This window comes from Argentina anserina, chromosome 4 (genome assembly GCF_933775445.1).
Source record: "Argentina anserina chromosome 4, drPotAnse1.1, whole genome shotgun sequence".
In the NCBI taxonomy this organism is placed as follows: domain Eukaryota; kingdom Viridiplantae; phylum Streptophyta; class Magnoliopsida; order Rosales; family Rosaceae; genus Argentina; species Argentina anserina.
The window spans coordinates 20,125,224-20,140,053 of NC_065875.1; the positions used below are offsets into that span (position 1 = coordinate 20,125,224).

The 14,830-nt window shown below is 37.5% G+C and overlaps 1 protein-coding gene across 1 annotated transcript; it reads right to left on the reverse strand.

The window, feature by feature from the left end:
• Window positions 1-239: 239 nt before the first annotated feature.
• LOC126792015 (histidine kinase 3) lies at window positions 240-6,462 on the reverse strand. Its single transcript, XM_050518520.1, has 11 exons — window positions 5,388-6,462; window positions 4,824-5,105; window positions 4,371-4,540; window positions 3,978-4,190; window positions 3,471-3,657; window positions 3,339-3,390; window positions 2,996-3,225; window positions 2,762-2,860; window positions 1,382-2,514; window positions 870-1,219; window positions 240-783 (listed from the first exon to the last, which is right to left on the reverse strand). Exons 1-10 carry the CDS (start codon window positions 5,895-5,897, stop codon window positions 955-957), a joined length of 3,141 nt encoding a protein of 1,046 aa, XP_050374477.1. The 5' UTR covers window positions 5,898-6,462; the 3' UTR covers window positions 240-783; window positions 870-954.
• Window positions 6,463-14,830: the final 8,368 nt, after the last annotated feature.

Genomic DNA, 14,830 nt, shown 5'->3' on the forward strand with positions numbered 1-14,830 from the left:
TGTATGTTTTATTCTCAAAGTATTATATTTGTCTAGTGTAAGTGTATAAACTTTAGGTAACTCGTTGTAAAAGTTTAAACTCATCATTCATTCATTCCTAAGAATTTTGTTCCAAAAGTTACATGAATATATGGGAGTTTAGAGCAAGTACACGATCATTTGATGCACTACGCAGCAATTATTTGTTGCATATAAAAGGAGCTCTTAGCAAGAAATAATGCTTAGAGCAGTACAAAGCGTATGAGAATGACGAGGTATCACAAATTATCAATATTGTATAATTACATCAGTTCTACTGTTCTACAATGAATCAAACTTTACATCAAAATTCAAAAGCATCAAACTTGGGTAATTGATAGGGAGGACAAGAAGCCGAGTACACATCTTTATTTAGCTTTGTAATGTACATTGTGCATTCTCCACCTGCTTCCCAATAACGCTACAATTGCTCCTCTTTGCCAACTCAATCAATCTATACTGAGAAAAGGGTGATGTGTCTTCAAACACTGCAACTTCTATTATTACATTTCGATGCCCCAGTGCTTCCTATACACTACACACGAAGCTTGTATTTTCTATCACTTCAAAGTACTGGAATTCAGAATTTCTGGAGCCTAAAATTCTAGGTTACCGAACAACTTGAGTGAAGGTCCTAGAGATCGATCAACTTTACAAGAAAAAATGAACCAGCTTTGTAATCTGGCAAGGGGATGTGTGAAAATAAAACCTCAAATCCCAACTAATCGAGCAGGGCTCCTATGTGTGCTACAAGAAAATGCTATCCTGCAAAAAGTAAACAATGTTGTCACTTCCTGACACCACTTTTTGTTCATAGTATGAAACTGAACCTTTGTCCATAAGGAACTTACTACTGGGAAACTCTGGATTCATTTACAGTGTCCTGTGGCAGATGTGCTAATGCCATCGGCAGGTCCTCATCGATTGAATTCCTCTCTACAAAGTACCTTGGGCAGGAAATTGGAGAAAACGTGAAACTTCTCGATACAGCTGTTCAGCTTCAAATGGTTTGGAAACGTATCCATCCATTCCACACTTGGTGCATTCCTCATGGGTGGCCTGAATAACATCTGCAGTCATGGCCAGAATAGGTACATGCCATGTAAATTTATTGTCATAGGCTTCCACAGAGACCTCGCCATGTTGAATACTATTGCTGACATTCCGTTCTATCTCGCGTATTCTCCTTGTAGCTTCAAAACTGTTGGAGAAAAGAAACATAAGTTAAAGATCTAGTGACAAATAACCTATGATAGCTCAATTGTCATAACTACATAAAAAGTCGGCAAAGCATAATTAGGTGTTCTATTATGAACTCCTAATTCCCCTGATTAAAAGCTTCAGTGCCAGAAGCGTCACGTACCCGTCCATTTCCGGCATCTGGATATCCATGAAGCAGGCGTCAAAACTATGGGGTGGTGTGAGCAGTGAGATTGCCTCTTTACCACTGTCTGCACTCTTCACAGTTGCCCCATACTTTTTCAAAGCACCAGCAGCTACTATGAGGTTCACTTTATTATCATCCACAATAAGAATTTTTCTTCCAAGTAGAAGATTGCGGAGAGACAAACTAGGGAGCTCGCCATTTCGTGTATTACCCTTGTTACTAATACCCATGGCTCTTTGTAGCGAGGCAGCAAGCATACTTGCCCTGAGAGGCTTCATGATAATAGTTGGTGTACAGACACCGGAATTAACAAAGCTTGTTCTGCAACTGATAATAGAATTAGCAAGAAGGAACACTTTAGGAGGAACCTGACAATTCAGTTTCTTCAAGTTATCAATAAAGAGAGCTGAACTGCCCGAATCATTATCCCAAACCTCCTGTTCAACAAGGACCATATTTATAGTTGTATTTCCAGAGCTTATGCATGACAAACCCTGATGATACTCAGAAGCCACTTCTACACGAATTCCAAGCCTTTGGATATGATATCTTGACATCTTGGCCCTCACAGGTCTGTGATCCACAACCAATGCCGTCATGCCATGAAATTCTGAGGATGCAGCATTTGCTTGGCTGTTGATTTGCTGGATCTTAAATTCATTTGAATCACATCGGGCCTTGGTGAAAACAGCGGTAAATGTAAACGTGGAACCAATCTTGGGAAAGCTCACAAAACCAATCTCCCCTCTCATGAGGCCAACTAAACACTTGCTTATGCTTAGCCCAATTCCTGTGCCACCATGTGTTCGTGAGATAGATGGTCCCACTTGCATAAAAGGAGTGAAAACACGAGATTGGGCTTCTACAGGGATTCCTACTCCAGTGTCCTCAACAGACACAATAAGATTGATGACATCAGATGATGATGAGAACGAGCTAGCAGATCCCTCTTTACTGAAACCCCTAAATCCTCCCCAGCTGCGGCGTTTATCTGCAACAGGGAACCCACTCAAGGTATTTTTCAATGATGATTCAGTCTCAACATCTATTGAGTCAATCAACTCCTCAACCAGATGGACGGTGACAAAGATGTGTCCTTTCTCTGTGAACTGCAAATTAAATAATTCACTCAATTACAGTCAGAAATCCATCACCAGTTAGCGATCAAAGTCTTACATATATCTTGCCTTAGTAGCCTAGACCACATATCACAAGATGATACCCAAAAAAGGCCATTCATATGATTCATTCAATTGTTGGTTTTTGCATCGACATAGAGTTTGTTTTCGGACAAATGGGGTATTGTATTTTGATCTGGAGTCAGAAGTAGATGATCTTTTGATAAGCAGCACTTACTTTGATGGAGTTACCCATGAGATTGGTGATAATTTGCCGAAACCTTCCAGGATCACCAATAAGCATTTCAGGAACCTGATCTGAGATGTAAACTCCCAGCTGCTCTTCCCCAAATTGATTATGTAAATTAAAAATTTCAATTATTAGAAAATGAGAAGAAAATTGGATGTAAAAAAAGTGGAGGATTCTTTTGCTGGGTTGTACAAAGTGAACAGTGATGGGACTATATTTTACCTCCACTCCTTTTTCTTGAGACTTCCCAGAAAACAGTGACAATACATCATCTAAAATTGCTCGCAGATCAAAGCGCACTGCCTCAAGCTCCAGCTTACCAGATTCAATTTTTGCCTGGTCCAAGACCTCATTTATAAGTGAGACTAGGGCTTTCCCACTACCTTGGGCAGTTCTCACATAATCTTGTTGGGTTACATCCAAATCCGTATCCATAAGCATGTGCAACATCCCTGTAAATCAACATGTTTTTTAGGGTCATCAAACTTTCTCAAGATCTTAACTTGTTCTAAATAATTTAAGTAATGCATGGCCAATAAAACGAATGTTAACAGTCATAACTCACCTAGGACACCATTCATTGGAGTTCTGATCTCATGCGAAACAGTTGCTAGGAACTACATAGGAAAAAAAAAACACCAGCTTAGTACAAAATCCAAAGAAAGTCTCAACTGAATTAACTAAAATCAGTTCATACCTGAGATTTGGCAATATCAGCTGCCTCAGCCTGTTTCTTCAGATCAAGCATTTTATGGAAATCATCTTCCACTTTGGCAATCCTATTTAAAGTTGCATGAAAAATATGCCCAACAAGCAATGCGATCACAAGAATTCCAATTGAAGTTGTTATGGCTAACCACGGCCATGGTGGCTTATGTTTGAATCTGCATAATGAAGAAAGAATAAAGATTATTTTCTGAAAGTCTGTGCCTTAGAAAATGGGCAAATAATGAGTGATGAGGCATAATTTGGTGTTGCAAAACAAAGAAAATGAATAAATCTAACAAAACCATAAATACTTTACAACATACAGAATAAAATCTTACAAGACTTTCTAATTTACAACCCTCATGAACTTAGGGACATCGTCACCTTTTACAGCTTTACAGTTCCGAGCATCAGAATTTTACCATAGACAAAAGAGAGGCCTACTGACATGGAAGTTCAAGCATAAGGCTACTAAGCAGAAGAATTAATGATTTACCTGCAGTGCATTTCGTGCTTCCTTAAGGGATCTCCAAAATTTAAGGTGCTAACATGCCGCAATCCTTCATCTGAAACATTTGTACCATACATGCTGATTGGATGTGAATGATTGGTAGTATCGTACACATTGACAAGGATAGTTTGCTTGCTTGCAAGTTGTTGGAGTAACTTTTCCACAAGTGACTCAATATGAAAGATCCCACCTAGATACCTGGTCAGCAGAACCATCAGCATTACTAAAGCTTATTTTGGAATAATACAGTATGAATATTTTAAGTAATACAAATTAATGGTAGAGACACCTTTTGCAGATATCATAAACCTATTTAACTCTGGAAACTAGCGATACAAATTTCTGCTTGAAACATGTCCTGAATCAAAGAGAGCATACCCATCGGTTGCTTGAATTCTTTCATTTGGAGTTGCATTTGAAGGTAAATCTCTCTTGTAGACAGCAAATGTCAGTATTACTCCGAGGCTATTAGTTTTAAGCAGCCGAAATGGAGCAGTCAAGACCCCCTTTCCTGATTCCCTTGCGCGCAACACATTAGCTCGATCTTCCTATTTGAAATAATCAAACAGAGCCTTACTATTAATAGCCATTAATAAACTATAGAGCTAATCTATAAACTATGAGCGGAACAATCAGATCAATTTTTTCAGGCTGTTCAGAGATACAATGGCACTGCAGTCCAAGTATTGAGACATCCATCTTCACAACTATAAAACTAAAAAATGTTGATATAGTTGAGATTACAATTTTTTATTAAGATGGAACTATGTATACTTAGGAAATGGATTATTAGCAGTGAAACTTGAAAACAGAATTTAGAAAAGGAAATACCTTGCCAGTCAGCATATCGAAAGAAATGACATGTGCAACGGTATCCTGAGCAAATATGACAGGAGCATATTCTTCCTCAATTGGAGATGGCTCCAGCAGTCCTGGGGCGTAGTCATTCTTATGGACTTGGTTCTGTTCGAGGGTATCCATTTTCTTGATAGTCCAGCCTTGCTGCTTCTCAAACTGTTCTTTTTCTGAGTGGAGTACCCTTACAGCATATGCCACGCCACTTGTAAGAGGCCTCTCAAAAGCAGTTCTTTCAGTGTACCTGGCAAAAGTTCTCTGCAGGTTTCACCAAAGTTAGATAATTTATTATCAAAGGAAAACAAATCCCAGATCTAGTACTAAATGAAGCTAATCCATCAAATCAAGAAAGACCTAATAAACTCTTCAACTAGAACCCCAAATTACATAAGTTCACCAACTAATCCCATTACTGAGTAAACACTTGATTAAACACTCACATGAATCGCAATTCGATTGGACATGAAGCTCAAGAACAATGACTCATAAAGCAGTTACATTTGATATTGAAAACAAGAAATACAAGATGATTAATTTTACCTGATCAATTGCAGAGGGGAACTTGCCATGATGGAATGTCGAGATCAGAATCGACATGGCCTGAATATGATTCATGCTCACATTAAACTGATCCTGCAACATCCTGGCTCTCTCATCACACATACTAGTAAGAGTCTCCTTCCTCTTCACACTAGCCACAGAGCTCATGTACCAGAAGGTCCACAAGCTCACAATACTCCAACCAACCACCCAAGAAACCAAGAGCCTCTTCCACCAAGTCTTCCTCACTCTCATGGACCCAATATACTGGTAATAATGATGCCGGATCTTCGTAATGTTCAATGGGATCTTCTCCCACAATTTGAGGCAAATCTTGGCGCCATCGCCAAGCAAACTAGCACTACTACTACTACTACTACTACTTTTGGTGTCCATGATTACACCATTAAGGTACCAATTCATGGAAATCACAGACACAACCCAGCAACATAGCACCCAAAGCAGATGCCCCACTTTCAAACCGAACCCGAATACAAGAAGCAAATTCATCCACAGCACCACCACCCAACCCAAGTTAGATGCAAACAGTGCCAAGGTGATGATGAAGCAACTCTATTGGGGTAAAACTAAATGAAAACAGAGACACATTGAGACAGAGAGAGAGAGAGACCAAAGCTATATCAAAGTCTACAGAAACTGTCTAGCTAATCCCAACATTAAAATACATAAATCCAAACATGGAACAGCAAACTCAAAAACACCTTATCACATACGATGCTACCTCCCAACACCCAAAACAACTTCAACTCCTGAAACACTTGTGCCTATAGAGAACCAAAGAATCCAAAAGATTCCCAGAGGCCAAATCAAGCAATGGACCAGAACTGGGCAGCAAAGATTCTTCACCAAGCTTAGTAATCAAATCAGAAACACAGAATCTGACAGGAAATCTAGCTTAGAGAAGAGTAGGTCTTAAATTGATGAAATCACACAAGCATGTGGCTGGGGTTTGACTCTTGAGTAAACCAAGTTGCAGAGATCTTACAACACTATAAGAAACAAATAAGGTAGTACAAGAAGAAGAAGAAGAAGAAGAAGAAGAAGAAGAAGAAGAAGAAGAAGAAGACCGAGGATTCATGGGCATTAAGAATGAAGAAGAATCTGTGAGAGAAAAATGAGAAGGAGATGAATGATGGTACAAATGTCTGCTAGCACAGGCCATTATCTCTATCTATCCAAACCATCCACCCACGGAGGTTGAAAAAAAATATAAATACATAATTCCAAAATTAAAATGTGACCGGTTTTTATCAACTAAAAATTAGTGTGAAAATAAAAATTAGTCATTTTATTATATATTAATTAAAAATTATATTTAATATTTAAAAATATAAAAGTAAATAATAAAATAAAAATATTTAAAAATTAAAAAATAATTTCTTATTTAGTAAGTAACTCATAAGTCACCGTTTAAAATATAAGAGATTATTCAAACTCATCGAATATGTTGATAACTGGTTATTAATAACCAAAACAATGTTATTAACTAAAAATGTGTGTAAAAATATATTAATAATTATACATTATAAGTTAATTAAAATATCTATTAATATATAAAAATTATAACAACTACTAAAATAATAATATATAAATTTCACACGTTCTATTTTTTCTCCACTAAAACTTAAAAACCAACAGTGTAAAAGTTATTATATATTAATTTGGCAAAATTAAGGAAGGCAATAAAGTTACACGTGCCCACTCATAAAAAAATGACTGCTTTTTTCCAACTTTTTTGGTCCAATTGGGGGGATGCACATCCCTATCCATCCAAATGCCCCCCCCCCCAGTGCTTAGGCCGAGTCGTGAACTCTTATCTATGCTTCTGTGTGGTGCTTTTCTTTCTGACAATGGTGCCCTTGCATGGGAGTTGAATTTTCGACCATGCCATTTGGCTCCTTTTGGTACCGAAATGGCATTAGATGCCGGCCGCTTTTCCCACAATTGCCATTGCATGAGCAGTAGTAGTCAAAAGAGTACAGAAAGAGAGAAAGGAACCTCTAGAATTGCTATTATGCCCCAAACACTATTCGGGTGCAGGCTTCCTGACGATCCTGTGGTGTAGATTCACTATATTAGGGATGATGGTTCAAACTTGTTTTTTCTGCCCTTAATATATTTGACGTAGAGTTTACATTCCGATTCGGTAATGAGAGAAAACTCTATTTTTATATATATAGACATCACTAATAAGTGGAACAAAAAACACAAGAAACAAGTAAAACAAATATAATAATTTCTTATTTTTACAAATACATCTTATACATACGTATGCTACTTTTGTATATTTCAAGTGGTGTCACATTGAACGATATCGCCGTATTGAAGATTGTTTCATTGTTATTGGGTAATTTTAAATATTGTTGAACTCACTCAGTCGTCATGTATTACGAGTTTGATGTCTTACTAAGTCTATGAATACTCACTCAGTAGTGGAGTATTACGGGTTTGATGTGTTACCAAGTTTTCAAGAATCTCATAGTATCATGTGATGTTGGAAACTAGCCATTTTAGATTTTTTGTACGCTCAATTATGAAAAGATATTTTCGTATTATGTGTGCTATATTTCATAAATCTATTATTTTGACAATTAATATATAATGTAATTGATAACGATAAATTAAAAGAAAAGTGAAAACCCAATGATAAAAGATTTTTGTGCGTACAAGTGAAGTTGTAATCTCCCCAGCACGTTGGGTTAATAGAGTAGTATCCTTTTTAGCTTTTGTTTTCTAATGAAGTTTGTTTTACTTTCACCATGCAGGAAGCTAAAAGAGCAGGGCAAGGAAACAAATAAGACCCTTCATCAAGGGTAGAACCGTCAGCAAGGGAGATAAGCCACAGGTAGTTACACGACAGCAGTGGCACAAGGGGTAAATAATAAGAAAAGCAGTGGTGGGTTGCGTAAGGGGCACTTTAATCAAGTCTTGTCACGAAGTGATTAGGCCATCACTACTACCCACTTCGGAGCTCTCCTTTGTGACAGCGACGTCCCACGTCAGCGCACCGGTTCTTCTGGCGACGGCCAATGGGAGAGTGTAGCTTTCAATGTGGGGCGGGATGCTACGTGGCACGTGTGGGGGGAGAGGATGAAATGAGGAGCATCTGTGCACCACGTGGACTAAAGGCCGATGTGGGTCAGTGGGTTGGGGTCTGGACAGCCTTGTCGGCTTCTGCAAACTCAGCGCCGCCGTATGTGTCCGGCGCTCAATCCTCTTCCGTCAGATCAGCCGGGAACTATGTTTGTGTGCCTTCTCAATGATTTTCAATAACATGTTATGTTGCTTGTTCATTTTATTTGTTTTCAACTTTTCATTGTCCGATTTCAACATTTCATTTAGATCAAAGGAGAATAAGGGTGTAAATGAGCCGAGTCGAGCCGCGCCGATTACTGGGTTGTTCATGTTTAGCTCGTTTTCATTCGATCGAGTTCGAGCCGGACTAAAATTTGATTTTGTTTTTCTTTATGTTCAAGCTCGGTTCGGCTTGAAAAAACTCGAGCTGGGCTCGGTGTCACGGACCTAACCATTCAGCTGCCACACTTGGTCCATTCGACGCTCAATCCCCATGGAGCCAGCCTTATCTAACGGGGCAATGCACTGGTTTCGCCATGACTTGAGCTCATCAGGAGATCGGCTCCAGACCCCAATCAGTGTGTAGGGCGGCCAACTCCCTTCTTCGACGTTAAGTCCCCGACTAGCGACAAGCTCCTCAAACTTAACTGGGTCGACCTGCTTGAACACCTCGGAAGGAACAGCCATATATCTCTCACACTTCTGATCTTGGAGCAATCTCACATATACATGAAGTTCATTTAACCAGCGATGCCCACGACAAACACTCATGAAAACAGGACGTGACATCCTCCCCCACCAAACTTGGTGTACGTCCTCGTACACGGCATCCCCACTTGCGGCCCGCGTAACCCTTGTACGCAGGCGATGCCTGAGCGACGAAAGGAGTTCCCAAAGATCGTCAAATAATGCTTTGCGCCGGATCTCTCGTCTTGGACTTTGCCATGGATCCTCGTCTGGTCCTCCCCCTGGAGGCGACCCTGCCTACTCGACTCCACCGCGGAGCCCCTTGTATCCTGGGGACACAACGACACATGTGAGCGTTTGGCGACACAACGACAGCGATGTTGAGGCGGCTCTGATACCACTTGTCACGGACTTAGCCATTCGGCTGCCATACTTGGTCCATGAGGCACTCCATCCCCATGGAGTCAGCCTTATCCAACGGGGCAATGCACTAGTTTCGCCATGCCTTGGGCTCATCAAGGGATCAGCTCCAGACCCCGACCAGTGTGTAGGGCGGTCAACTCCCTTCTTCGACGTTAAGTCTCTGACTAGTGACAAGCTCCCCAAACTTAATCGGGTCCACCTGCCTGAATCCCACGGAAGGAGCAGCCATATATCTCACACACTTCTGATCTTGGAGCAATTCCACATATGCATGAAGTTCATTTAACCAGCGATGCCCACAACAGACACTCCTGAAAACAGGACGTGACATCGGGTTGGCTTGAATCATTTGAAATTAATATTTTAAAATCAAGAAATTCAAAATAAAATTCAAAATTTGATGATATAAAATCTATTTTAATGAATAAATAAGGGAATAGTAGAGTACATGCTTATGGCTCCATAACGAATTGACGATGTAAATTGTTTGTTTCTTTAGGATTTGGCCATTTGGGATGGTGCAAAAATTTATGGAACTGATCGAATTATAGCTCCTAGTAAACACTATTTATATAGTGTACAATAAGATTAGGGTTTCATTTAATTATTATTTATATTACATTTTTAATATTATTTTTCATATAAAAATTATACTATATATATATTATAAAAGTTATTAAGTCAAGTTTAATAAACGAGCCGATCTTTTAACGAGTTCGAGCTAGCTCGCGAGCTAAACGAGTCGAACGAGCCGAATACTTATTGTTCAATCTCGGCTCATTGTCAAAATCGAGCTTAATATTGAGCTCAAGCTTAGCTCATTTAGCTTTACGAGTTCGAGCCGAACAAGCTAAAATCGAGCCGAACACGAGTCGAATACGAGCAGCTCGAACCTACTTACAGCCCTAACTGAGAAGAGATATTTCTCTAAGATTTATATTTTTGTGTTCATTGTATTTTCACTTTGAACAAAGATAAATGTTGCATTCTCTATTAATATCTCTAAAATTATATGTCTTAATATAAGTGAAGACGTGGTGAGTCCTTCAAAAGATAATTTTCTATCTCTGCTTTACAAAATCAAGCAATAAAAAAATTACTAAGTTGAAAGCACCTTTAAACTTGAAAAATTGCATTAAAAAGTTAATATAAAAGAAAGAAAGTATGTTTGTAATATATAATATATACGTCAATAATACGTGCATCAGACATGAACGAACATACTATTACTTTTTAATATGAAGCTCAACGAATCAATAGCCGACAAACATGTGTTTGAGATATCAATTCATCGATTGGGATTAAAAAGTGTCATGAACACACATTTTAATTATATATAGTCACTACACTGTAATTCTAACGCCACAATGTTAGTTTGCAAATATCTTCAACATATGAGTACTGTATACATATCCCTCCATGTACATATCAAAATGATTAACTGCAAAATGATTGGCATTAGGTAATGAAAGAAAATAGCAAAAATGATTGACAATATGTAATAGTTAGCACTTAGCAGTGGAAGGTATGATGTTATTTTCCTTGGCCAAGAAAGAGAAGTACTAAACGCCATGATTGTTTCCCCAATAGAGGCATTCTCTATACGAGTTGGAGCATTGATGGGTCACAACTCACAAAATCAAAACTATGTAAGAATGACTTCATAGCCTATCCAAGTCACTTGAGTAATCATACTTAGAATTATTGTTCAACAAAAGAATTTTTTTTTTCATCAAACAAAAAAACAAAACTTATATTTACAATTTAACAGGATATTCAGATATAAAGGGTACTCAGTTCATCTAAACATCACTTAATTTTTGAATGAATACACGGCATGTGTAGATCCTAATGTTAGATATGTAAAATTAAGTAGTGATAACTTAATACAATCACCTAAATTTGGCCCAATTAAGTTGTACTTTGCCATTTAGAGATTAATACTGACCTACTTCATGGCAGATTTACCAGTACAGTTGACGTACCCTCAATAAAAAATTTGCACTTCCCAGAATTTACTGATCATTACCTACTGAAGCAGTGACCTTATAACGAAATTAACTACAGATCGAATATGTATAGTACACACAGTTAGACATTATATTAACTGACCATATTGAATGTAAACCTGAAGTTTCTACTTTCAGGCTCTTGTAAGATGATGCGTGCAGTTCTGTCCAGAAATATTGTACCCCAAAAACTGTCCTCCATGTCATACACAAGCTAGCTAGAAGAAAAAGAACACGAAAGTAGTGATAAATCTGTGATGGAAACAATGTGGTATAATTCAGGGATAGAGGAAACTTGCTGCTTTAATTGCTGCTGGCTTAGCTTGGTTTTTGCTCATTTTTTCATGAACAAGGGCGGAGCTAGAATTTCATAATGGGTTAGGTTAAAAAAAATTACGATTATTTATAAATTATATATAGAAATTTGAGGTGGGCTAATATTTAAAATTTAAATTTTTACACTAAAATTTAGCTAGAAAGACAATTTTTTTAGTAATTTGAGATGAGATATAACTCATTGTATCCCATATATAGCTACGTCCTTGTTCATGTACGAGATTCCTCAGCTAAAAATGGTGGTTGTCCAACTCTGTTTTCCTACTCTTGCTTTTCAAGTTTTCAAATGTAACGCTGCAGGGTGGTTAGGTATTGTTCAACTCGGAAAAGGTCCAAATGCTTGTGGCATGTGTATGAACATTGCCATCATTATATGCATCAATGGATTTGTCCCGCCAAAGGACATAAGTACCCACCTCATCAAGAGCTTCATTGATTTTCATTTTAGTCATCTATGGTTTTTTGTTCTTATTAGTTGTTTTTTTTTCGATATAATTTCTTATTAGTTGTTTACGCATGTACAACTGGCTAACATTCATTTATTTTTGATTAATCTAACTCGATCAAATTATTTTACACACCGATTAACAATCGTCAAGCTAATGCATGTGTGTGTGACGTACGGCCGTAATCTTAGAAAATTTCATTAATATATATATATATTAATTGAAATACTCATTTGAACCTAGGAAAAGAAGATACATTTTAGTGTTGAATTCAAGCGTTTAAGGTTAGTGGTTTTTCTTATTACGAAAGACCAATTGCTATAGGTTTGTCCAAAACCGAAAGCAAATAGTAGAAATTAACATGAAAGGTAAACGACATGACTAGTTTCACCAAAAACAAAATAATAAAACACGTTTAATTAGGTCACTCTCTTAAGCTCCATTTCACTCTTTTTTTTGTGAATTATTTATTTATTTATTTAATAAAAGAGGGGGACAAAAGAAACAAATGAGGGGGACAAAAGAACCTGACCTTTTATGTCTAATAAACTCCAACAAAGAAGATAAACAAAAGCTCAATCCGACATAGCTTCATTTCACTCATTGACAAACAAACTAAGCGTCAGAAATTACGGCATCTCACCCAACAGAATAAGGAGACGAACAACCATGCAGCTTTACGATTAAACCATGTCGTCCAGAGAGCAGTGGTGGATCTAGGATAAAAATGTCACCCGGGTTAATTTTAGGGACAAACCTAAGATTTTATGGGATGAACTAAAACTTTGGACGAATGCCAAATTTTTTTTTCAGGTTTACAATATGGAGTGTATGAAATTTATATAATTAAAGATAAATTAAACTCAAATATTCCTACCATTCCCTAATTCCCTATAATATTAAGTTCTTAACTAACCCATATAGTCAAATACTTAATCTCTTATTCGACTATTCTCTAACATACCATCAAATTTCCAACCATTCCAAATCCATAGTTTAACTAACACACTCATATATCAACACTAATTCCCTACAGTCTTAACAAACCCAAATAGACAAATAAAATACTCAATCTTTGATCATAATCTATCCAGCCATTCAGTAAGATAATAGCAAGACTAACACATTAACACCCAATTTCATATAATCATATTCCAAATTTCCAATAAGATATGTTTAACCAACAAAGTGAACAAACCCATATACCCATCAAATTTCAGAATCAAATTCTATAATCAGTATCTAATGATTTTAATCAGTATCTGATTCAATTTCTAAAAAACTTAGAGGAGAACTGAAAAGGAGCTAAATTTGTGGGTTATACAGTAGAAACGGTATAAGTGTAGATGAGAGCATAGAGACCTCGTACAATTAATTGGTTTAAATTTTTTTTTAAATAGAGGGTTGAGTTTTTTTTTTCTGGGGTGAAATCTCACATGGGCTGGATCCGCCCCTGCCAGGGAGAGAGAGAGAGAGAGAGAGAGAGAGAGAGAGAGAGAGAGAGAGAGAGAGAGAGAGAGAGAGAGAGAGAGGGCATCTCTTAGACTAAGCATATATTTCTGGAGTTGATTATTAGTCTAATCAAGTAATGTAGGTGCAGTTACGTTAAGATTTTATATTTAGTAGTTTCGTTCTTGCAAGCATGTTAGGGTTACGAACTGCTGGCAGACTAAGCATACATTTTTGGAGTTGATTATTAGTCTAATCAAGTAATGTAGGTGCAGTTACGTTAAGATTTTATATTAAGTAGTTTCGTTCTTGCAAGCCATGTTAGGGTTACGAACTGCTGGCAGGCACCTCAGTGCTTATGGCCGGTGGTGTGCCGTGGACCGTCGGACGTCACGGGTTCAGGAGGAATCGGATCCAAGGAAGTTGGACATGTGATGAAGTAGCAAAATATTTTCACCAATTTGGTTGACCGGAGATGTGTCCACTTGGTCGATGGTGGGAGTTTGCCAAAACTTTTGCATTTCTTAACTATTTTCTTCAACCTAAGAATGCAACCCTCGTTGGACGAAGAATAGTCACTAGAGAATTTGTAACTGAAGGCGAAATCTATATTAAGAAGCCTCATCTTACGTGGTTGTGCGGTACTCTATAATATAAATTGTCAAATTACGTACTATAGTTGTTTTACATGATTGCTCATATATCGCCATAACAATATCAGTTTATCTACGGTGGAGTGCTTCATATCATGAATATTAAAATCCTCACAATTTAAATTTAAATTTTCAAAATTTAGTGATTCTCATTAAATTTTGAGGTCAATTTTTTAATTAATTTTTTTTGTACAAACACACTAAATTTGTTCTATACAATGGAATGCTTCATAGTTGAATTTTCTATAACAATATCACCAAAATTAGTCGCCAGGCAATTACCGAATTACGCACTGTACTGATGAAGTTGGGAGAAGCTCAAGTAATCATGGAACACTAAGAGG